The sequence below is a fragment of the Solenopsis invicta genome, chromosome 11, assembly GCF_016802725.1.
Source record: "Solenopsis invicta isolate M01_SB chromosome 11, UNIL_Sinv_3.0, whole genome shotgun sequence".
In the NCBI taxonomy this organism is placed as follows: Eukaryota; Metazoa; Arthropoda; class Insecta; order Hymenoptera; family Formicidae; genus Solenopsis; species Solenopsis invicta.
In genome coordinates, this window is record NC_052674.1 from 10,350,575 (window position 1) to 10,361,048 (window position 10,474).

At 32.4% G+C, this 10,474-nt stretch overlaps 1 protein-coding gene across 1 annotated transcript; it reads left to right on the forward strand.

Moving 5' to 3' along the window:
* Positions 1–876: 876 nt before the first annotated feature.
* Positions 877–10,474, forward strand: LOC105200262. The gene is made up of 8 exons (XM_026136744.2): positions 877–897; positions 1,136–3,329; positions 5,774–6,499; positions 6,573–6,806; positions 6,880–7,256; positions 7,564–7,815; positions 7,895–8,072; positions 8,388–10,474. Exons 2-8 carry the CDS (start codon positions 1,146–1,148, stop codon positions 8,409–8,411), a joined length of 3,975 nt encoding a protein of 1,324 aa, XP_025992529.2. The 5' UTR covers positions 877–897; positions 1,136–1,145; the 3' UTR covers positions 8,412–10,474.

Here is a 10,474-nt window from a genome sequence, read left to right on the forward strand (position 1 = left end):
TAATAAATTAACCAATTGATGATGTGGCTCCTAGAGTTTCGCAGAGTGCAGTTTTAGACCGGTATTTATAGCCAATTCTTATATTTAAAACCGTCTTAAGGATCATCTTAAAATGATATCAATCAGTCAGAAAGCTGTATTAGCATCTTAAGACATTACTTAAGACAATATATTGATACAAAAAATCGACTATGGCCGGTATTCATAGTCGATTCTTATTTTAAGATTATCTTAAGTAATGTCTTAAGATACTGATACGGCTTTTTGATTGGTTACTGGCGTCTTAAGATGATACTTAAGATGATCTTAAATATAAGAACGAATTATGAATACTGACCTATGAATACAGACCTTAATTTAAATCTGTACTTTTTAATTGAATTTCTTACACGATTTTTTTCCGTTGTAGGAATAAAGAGGAAAGATAAACTGTGTATGAAATTAAGCTAAAAGGAACAGACCTCTGGCGGATATCTTGCCGCGTTTCATTCAAAAAAATAATTTCAACATGGCGCAGCCAATCGGAATGCTTTGTTCATCACATGCCTCCCGGAATAATTTTTTCACTCCCTGATTTGCTGACAAAAGATCGGAAACATGAATAATCCCTGTATCTGCCTGTACCATAATAGGTGTTTATTGTCTTGTTGAGAAAGAAGCGTCAGGAAGGCCAAAAGCATGGTCAGCCGTTAGCGTTGTTCCGTTCGTCGTACACCCTGAACTTGGCTTGTAATCGAAATAAATTTCTAAACAAATTCTGTCGCAGGCATTAACATAAACGTCAATGCGCACGTCAACAAACCGTTAGGTAACGTTCTGCACGTCACGTTTTTTTGCATTTTTCTACATAAACTTTGTATCTCGTTGAAAGCTTTATTTCCCACGTGTTTACGAAAAGTATGCTTCTCACGCTACTTTTTCATCCGTATTACCATGTATTGCATGTTTATTCTCTATAAGATCTCTAGGCTACTTTCCAAAACAACCTCTACGAGGAAAATTTGACTTGATATAGTATACGTTATATGTACTATATATTTCGAGTAAAATTTTCCTCGGAAAGAACGTTTTGGAACCTAACCTTAATCTGAAAATATTGCTCCAATTTCATAATTTTTGTCCATCAATTTTACAGCAAATCGTGGATGGTGAGATTTATGCACAAAGATGTTTTGGCCAAGTCTCTTTTCCAAGAGATACACAACCATTTGATGAGAATACAGGGTACCCTTGAAAGTGCGATAAATGAGACGGAGGGTGCCAGTTCCAATTCTGTAACGGATATAGATTGTGATATGGATGCAATTCTGGATGCGATTCCGGATGAGATTATGGATGAATGGAGCGATAATACTCAAAATTCCTTGGACAACCCAGAATCATTCATCAAGGAAGTTCAAGGCACGGAGATGTGTCAGAGCGACGATAAGGTTTTTAAAGAGCCTGAAACACCGGATTCTGCTATGGATTCCAAAAGCGCCGAGATAATTGATGTTCCATCAGATTCTGATGACGACAGGGATTATTATTATTGTGATTCTGATTTCAATGACATTTCAATTATCGATACTGTTGAGGTTGTAGCTAACGATCCTACTCCATCGTGCTCTTCACATTCAACCAATAACAAATTATTGCCGAATCTAGCTGCAGCCATTAGTGGTGATAAAAAAGCTACAGTTGTAAATAATAAGATCCAAGATGGATCCGAAGCAACAGTCGCTGAAGAAAATAACAATAATTTCTTATATATGAAGAATGTCTTAGAGAAGAGACCGTCGCCTAAACCAGGATGTAGTCGTGATTCTGACAATTCATCTCCAAAACTGGAAGGTTTCTACGGTTCCTCCATATGGGATGAATTATTGAAAGATGCGAAATTGATACATGCTCTTTTGCCTAGATTCAATCAACGTTTGATCTATAAAACATTGTGTAACAATCAGTTTGCGAGAAATCGTATTGAGCTTACATTGTGGGACTTGTTGCCAGTAGACAGACCATTGCCTCAAATTTCACACAAGCGCAAAGGTTCAAATGAGATTAATGTCGTAGAGCATAAAAAAAATGTTAATACTTTTGTACATAAAGATCAGGCAGGCGCTAATGCACCCTTAGAAGAGAAGGAACAGACAAATGTGAAAACCGAGGTAATAGTTGCCAATAGCAAAAAACCAGAAAATAAATTATTTGTGTCAGGTGAAGTTGATGGAACGGAAAGGAATGTATCAGCAACAGTTTCGAATAACGACGTTAATCAACAGAGCGCGATACCAATAAAAAAAATAAAATTTGATCGTACGTCCGATGAACTTCATCATTTACAACAAGCTCATATACGACAAGAAATCGGCGACATTATGGAAATGCAGATTCTAAGGAATGTACCATTTGAAGTGGATTCAAGGGCCAAGGAATTGCCATCAGTCAACAACTCGGAAGTTGAAAGAAAGCATGAATCTGTTCCTGATAACAGAGCTCCGAGATTAATACCCTCGAGATTGTTGCAACCGGCAAAATTAACTGTCGCATCCCAGGGTTTTGCGTCATCCTTGGGGGGGAAAGTTGGAAAGTTATTTTACAGACCAGCAGCTCCTATCTTAGCACCACCAAAACTACGAGTAGTGACAAGAGAAGTTGGAAAAGATCCAATAGGAATACCTCCTAGAATAACTGCACCTAGAGGTATACCCGGCATACCCGCAATGTCTGCTCTGCCTATAGCTACTTTATCTCCTAATATGTCCAACATATCTATGCATAATATGCCTAATATGTCCAATATGCCTAACATGCCGAATATTCCGGAAGAGGAACCTCGAATGAAGCAGAGTGGCCAGGTCGTGGTACTAGATCGACTGGAACGACCGAGTCGACCCAGCGCGCCCGATCTATCACGTGCAAATTCGGCTGCAGCAAGGTTACCAAGCACGCCATTAAATGACAAAGAAGCATCTAACATTTGCGACAAGCCTCAGTCGAGCTCGGAACTCTCGAGAGCGGATTGGCAAGCTCTTGGACAGGCTATTTCACAAAAATTATCAGATTTATCGAATGATATTTCTACCGAAGACGCTAAATTAATTAATGTCTATACGGTAAAAAATGTAAATCGCGATCAATCATCTTCAACGGATGCCAGTCCGAGCACCTCGAATTATCAAAAAGCGAGTTCCAGTCCGAGCACCTCGAATCATCAGAAAGCGAGTTCCAGTCCGAGCACTTCGGATCATCAGAAAGCGAGCTGCAGCAAATCAAATTATATAATTAAGCAGGAGGAAGGCAAAATGAGTATCTCTCAGGTTTGTGATGGAGGAGATGCGACACAGGTAAAAATATTTGTATTTTGTATAGGTTAATCAAATTATATCTGCCTTTCACTTTCATTTGATTTTCAAGAGATATTGAGGGATCTTTTGGATTACTTTAGCTGCAGTTATAGTAGGCTGCATCTATTGTTTCGGACATAAGATAAATGTCCCAATGACAATATACTCGGACACTTATATGGAAACTTATTATTTTAATTGTAATATTTTAAATGATTATTAAAGTATTTAAAATTTAATTATATAATTTTTAAATATACTTTATATTTGTAAGGTAGGTTATTTTAAATATTACAAAAAATTAATGCTAAAAATGAATTTGTCACAACTATGTTAAAGTTTATATTGTGATGATCTTGAAATTTTTTGAGAAACATGTATTTATCAAGATATTTTTTTGTATTTATTTTGTAAACAATTACAACATTAGAAACAAAAAATTTACAGCTATAAGGACAAGCATTTGGAATATTAAAGACAAGTATCTTTGATTGTTGGATGTCCCATTTACATGTTTTTATTATTTTCAGAACAATAAAAATTTTTTTATAAAATTTTATATGTTAATAATTTAATAAAAATAAAATAAACATTTTATATTGCATATTTCAGTTAATTATACAATTAGATCATTTTATATCATAAATCCATACAAAAATTTGATAATCTTACACATTTTTTACAATTTCTCTACAGTTTTCAGGACAAGGGGAGGGGGGAGGGGGAGGGGAAAGCATAAAGTTGCTTGTAAGCATCAAAATTATTAAATTGATTAGCAATTTAATTTTGTGAAATTACATTTTTGGATTCTACTTAAAAGTTGCATTTTAAATTCAGCAAATAGAGGCGCGTAGAGACGAGAGATCTCGTAAATGTTTGTCAATTGACTTAGGAAATTATTGTTGAACCCCAAGATCTGCTTTCGACCGGTATAGCTATTTTAAAATATGTTTATGCACTTTTCAGTCATATTAAGATATCGTTTAAATAGACAATCTTATCGTTACATGTCTTGTTATTGGAACACTTATCTTGCTGTTCAACTGAAGATGCTAGAGAAGATAATATTTACATTCTTGTATTAGGATGTCTCTTCCATAATCTTTATATACTCTTATCGATGACTGTACTACCATATTGTATTTATCATTGAATTACGTTTTCAATTTCAACCGATTTTGTGAAAGTTTTTCTATGTATGCATATATTAAGCTAAATGCAAAACTAATGAAAAGCACAGTGAATAATAACAGGCAATAGATTTTGCAACTTCTGATTAATTCGAATATATTTTCCGCGGCTTTTGATTGGTTAAAATCTATTGCCCGTTGTTATTCCTTGTTCTTATTGCTTGTGCTTTTCGTTGTGCATTCAGCTTTAGTCTTGATTAGTACTCCCTCGCAGTTCCTACATTTAAAATGTTAAATAAAACGATATGGATACACCTGAGGTTAAAAGAAAAAAATAGAGTTAAAAATATGTTAAAAATATCTATATTTCGTAGATTAATTAAATTTATTTAAGAACACCGGCCGAATAGTGCATGCGTTTAATTTTCACTCAATTTTCAAGAAACAAGAGAATATTGGGAGTTTTTTTTTTTTGGATTACTTTAGCTGCAGAGGGTCAATTCTATATTATTCACCTTGGTGAAAATTACAAAAGTGAGTAAATTTACTAGAATATTTGTAATTTCATTGGTCAAAAGCTAGTGAATTTGCTCACTTTTGTAATTTTCACTTAACTTATGTGATACAGAATCGACATCCAAGGACATCTAGTATTACATTTTCGAATAAACCGCTGAAATACTCGAAGGTTTTTGCGAGGATAATATGTACCATCTTGTATCACGTCTTTTCTGCAGCGGGTAGGAATCTTTTGATCACTTTGCGATTGACCAGTCACTCACAGTGTTTGCACAGTGGAAAGATTCTAGGCACCAGACACTGTGAATGGTCAATTGCAACATGGTCAAACGGGACATTCCCCTTTTTTTTCTGCAGTTCTCTTCGTGCATTCTTGTCGACAGCTTTATGTATTGTATTTATCGTGAATAGGTCGTGCTTAAAATTTTAACCGAATTTTCGTGAAAGTGTTTTCTACGTGCACATACATTAGTCTCGATCAATACTCTTACACAGTTTGAATTCTACATTCGAAAAGTTGTAAAATCACGTATTATATATCATAATGATAATTCATATCGTATCATAATGATAACTCGTTCTCAGGCTCGTAAGGCTGCACAGGTTTGAATTTCCAATTTATTTTTGCTTTTGTAAATTTCTTTCACGAATTCACATTTATAGAGTCTTGTGAATTTTGTAATAAACAATAATAACTTTGTGATTCTTACGATTGTAGTTCAAGTGAACAAATATATAGCTCAGTTTTATTATTAACATGTATACATAGATAGTAATCAATTATTTTATTTTCAGCACAAACAATTTCCATTAGTAACCAATGTGGAAACCGTTGCAAATAACATACAATCGAAACAAGATACAACAAAAGATACCGATAAAAACGTAAACATAAATACGAGCAAAGAGAAGCCGAAACTTATAGTAAAAGATGGTGACCAGAAAGAAATAATATTAAGTGAGAGAGCTGCTAGTATCTATATTAAACTAATACCTATGTTTCCGAGCGTCAAAACTTATTACATTAAAAGATTGTGCCATCTATATGTTAAAGATGAACAAAATCAAAGCGACGCTGCTTTATTTGAAGCTTTAGTTGAGATGTTGCTTAACTGTGATCAACAGAATTTAAAGAAAATTGAGCCAACGAAGAAAGAACCGGCTTATGATATGAATCCAGCTTATGATATGAATGAAAAATATGCAGATTTATTGATGATATTTCCTGAAGCAGATCCCGTATATCTGAGAACAATTGTTGAACAAATATATAATAATCCTGAATTATTTGATAAATTTGTTCAATCAAAATTGGAAAATCCAGATTTTCCAACGAGAGAGCAATATCTGGCTAAAAAGAAAATTACAGAACAGCAAAAACAGTACACCACGGATTTTAAAGTGGAAAATTTTTTGGAAATTTTTCCGGATCCATTTTCTCACTTCGAAGATGAAAAGAGGAAATCCCAATTTAATCCGCATGCAGTCGATTTCCTCAAATATTATTTCAGTAAATTGAGGGTAACTATTTAATTTAATCGACATTAAATATATAACGATAATGATGTGTTTAATATAATTATATATTTTACAGGTAAACACTTTGATGAAGGCATATGTTCAGTATAATCACAACTTAACTTTAACTGCGAAAGCTCTGGAAGTGTTAAATCCTGATATGAAAACTAAACGCTATGGTAATAAAATGATTTTAACGGAAGATATACCATTTCTTCAAGAGTGTGCCTTTGTATTACACAAAACAGAAATTAGAAAATATTTGGATGAAATAAAAGCAAAAGAAGAGCGAGAATTTAATGAGCTTAAGGTACGAAATGCTTTAAAATAGAAACCGAAATTGCTTTTTAGATAAATCATTATTTTTTGTTAATTTCTTTCAGGCAAAAAATGAACTGTTTGAATGTCAGTGTTGTTATGACGACGAATGTATGCCATCAAAATGTTCCACGTGCGAGGATGGTCATGTATTTTGCAATTCGTGTATTATACGGAGTACAGATGTGATATTAGGAGATGGCAAAACGCGCGTCGATTGCTTGTTACATTGTGGCTGTGAATTCCCTATGTCTGTACTTCAGCGAGTGCTACCGCCAACTAAATTTAGTATTTTACTTTGCAAAAGGCAAGAGGCTGAGGTAATAGCTGCTGGAGTCGAAGGTTTAGTATCCTGTCCATTTTGTCATTTTGCGTCTATACCACCGCCTGAAGATAAAATTTTCAAATGCCTCAATCCAGAATGTATGAAAGAATCTTGCAGGTAAGTGTAATTTTGATTATTATTACAAAGTTGATGTCTTTGTCTTTGAATTTTATTGTCATGAAATTCTATGATTAAATTTTTTAAAATACTAACAAAAATTGTAAGTTTTAGAACAAAATATCTTATTTCACAAAAAAAAATTTTTTTTATTTAATATAAATTTATGCAAAGAAACGTTCAGATTTTCATGTAATATTACATATTACATTTTGAAGCACTGATAGTTTAGCAATTATCTTCGGAAAAAAATATTCAATGATAAACGCATGTAGTTACACAATATAATAAATTGTTTTGATATTAGATTTTGCAAGGAACTGAATCACATACCACTGAAATGCAACGAAAAGAAATCTGAGTCCGCACGTTTGTACTTGGAAGAGAAGATGACCCAAGCTTTGGTACGGAAATGCTACCGTTGTAGTCGAATATTTTTCAAGGAAGAAGGCTGTAATAAAATGACATGTATTTGCGGCGCCCAAATGTGCTACATTTGTGACAAACCAGTAACCGATTATACGCATTTTCAAGGACAAGGGGCGGAGCGTTCAAATCTGTAAGTTTAGATAATATGCAATTTAATATTATACGATTGAGTCAAATATTCTCTCTTACATTGTTTTGTTTTTACATAGCTGTCCATTATGGAGTGATGATCGTCGTATGAATGCGGAGTCCGTAATCAAAGTTTGTCAGGAAACTGTGCAGCAGATAAAGAAGAAAGATCCGGAAATTGATATAAATGTTGACGCACTGTTACCAAAGTTACCGCCTAAGAGCAGAGGCCCTCACGAAGATATTGTTAATGCAGTGGTACGTATGCAATTTGTATGTTAATGGTTAAAAACAAATATATGTGTAAAAAATGTAATTTTAAATGTGTAAAAAATTGTAAATATTATTTAGTAAATTAACGGATGTAAATAACACAATTTATTTCTAAATTTATTACACTACAATCTAAAAAATGTATTTGAAACTGGTTATAAGTATATAATACATAAGATATTTATGTTCTAAACCGTCTTAACAAGATATTTTAATACATCATATTTTATATTAAAATTTCATATTTTAAAGATACTTTCTTTATTTAATTGTACACTAAAATTTGAGAACTATTTTCAGATACCCAGGATTGCGAGGCCATGACAACATTGCGTTATTATTAATTGTTAAAAAAACATTTTTCAAATAATTTGTTCTAAAACTTAATTTAGTATTTCAAGACCGTTTATTATTAAAATATTTTTTTTATATATACATCTATATAAATCTATTCTTGATACTAGTAACAAGTTAAGACAATATTTTATGAGTCAACAGTTGCTAGTCTTGTTCAAGTATGTTCAGTCATATATGATTATAAGAATGAAAAAGTACAAAGGTTAGAAACAGATATATGATTCATAAATTGAGGAATTGAATGAAAATACGAGTTCTCTCTCTCTCTCTTTTTTTTTTTTTTTTTAAGTGTAGATTTGATTGCGAAAAACCATTGGAATAAATTGAAGTAAAAGAGTGTATAAACATTAAATTTTTGGGTCTTCATAATATTCAAGTGTGGCATATGAAAAAAGCAACTTATACTTGCGCCTTCAATTCCTCAATTTATTTTATAGCTATACAACGTTGCAAACAGTAAACAGTTGATACACTTTAACTTGGATAATTTAATGTTTTTTAATAAGCCTGCGACATACTTTTTACGAGTTCACTTATGAAAGATATATTGTACCTATTTTGTAGAAATAGCTAATGCTATAATTCCATTTTTAATTCATATTGACAGATTATTAAAGTATTATTAATTGTTATGGAATGCTACTGTTTTTAGTTTTTTATACTTTCTAAGTTTTTTTATCGTTCTCTTTGTTCAAAACGCAAATTTATGTGCAGAAAGCGTAAAAGTGCATAGTAACGATTGAAGACTGGTTGAATAATAAAATGTTACATGTTTGTGATGCATATGTATATGATGATATAAATATACACGCGTTTGTATGTTTTATATGCACAAATTCCTTAATTTTTTAATAGAATATATTTTTGATGAATATTATATAAAGATCTATTTACAAGAATCAGAATTTAATAGCAAGAAGTATTATCACTTTTCATGTAAAATTATTTTTTATGAAAGATTTTATCTTTTTATTTTATTGATTAAATTAATAACAAATATTAGCAAATTAGCAAGAAAGTAACATTTTATATACAGATGTTGCTGTAGAAGTTCCTTTAGATGTTAAATGCAAAATTTAATGATTCCGAGTATTTTACGATTAGATTATTACTTATCTCAAGTTTTATGCAAATTTGGTCTGTTATACACTGATAATACCGAATGACGTAGATTTTAGAATAAAATCAAATCACAAAAGAAACATTAATTAAAAATTAATTTAAAAAAATAATAATGAACCATAATGTCAATGCAAATGATTTTCGACAAGTTTCGTTAAAATTTCTGCTACTAGCAATAAGTAATCTCTGCAGCAGCTTTTGACGTTTAAGCCGATGTTTGACATGCGAGAAAAACTTTTGCACAGTTACGCGTTATTGTGCCTATAAATATTTAATTCCTGGAAAAGTGAGAATCAGAAAATGAAGTAAAAGCAAATAAACTTCGTATCTTGTGTCAAGGTCATTTCTTGCAACTCAGTGATAAAAACGAGATAAAAACTGGAAGTAGACGCAAAAATGCAATTTGGCGATATAACGGCGTCTTTGTATCGTTGCTTGACTCGAAGCGTAAACGATGAAAGAGCAAGGGCGGATAACGAACTCTCGAGGTCTTGCGAGTTCCCATGATTCCGTATCAGTTATAAGAAATTTCGAGTGAAGTTTTGTGATTATTGTGTTATGAGAAATTATAGTCTTTTTTTTTTTTTGTGCTACGAATGCTTAGCGTTACAGCTTTTCTTTGTCTCCCGATTTGAAATGTGCGCAGCGCTAGGTGGACCGCATCCGGAGGCAAAACCAAACTGAAAGAAAAAAGTATTTTATTACGGACTGTTGAGGTTGTTACTTCTGTGTAAATTTATTTGAAAAGAGAACGACGATACTTTGCTGTAATAAAAAAATCATCTATTAGAATGGATACGAAATTAGTGCGGATATATTTGCGTACTATTATTGTTACTAAATCAATGATACATAGAGAAAATGCTTTTGCCTAAAGTGTATAAAAATAAAGCCAGATCTGAAAATAA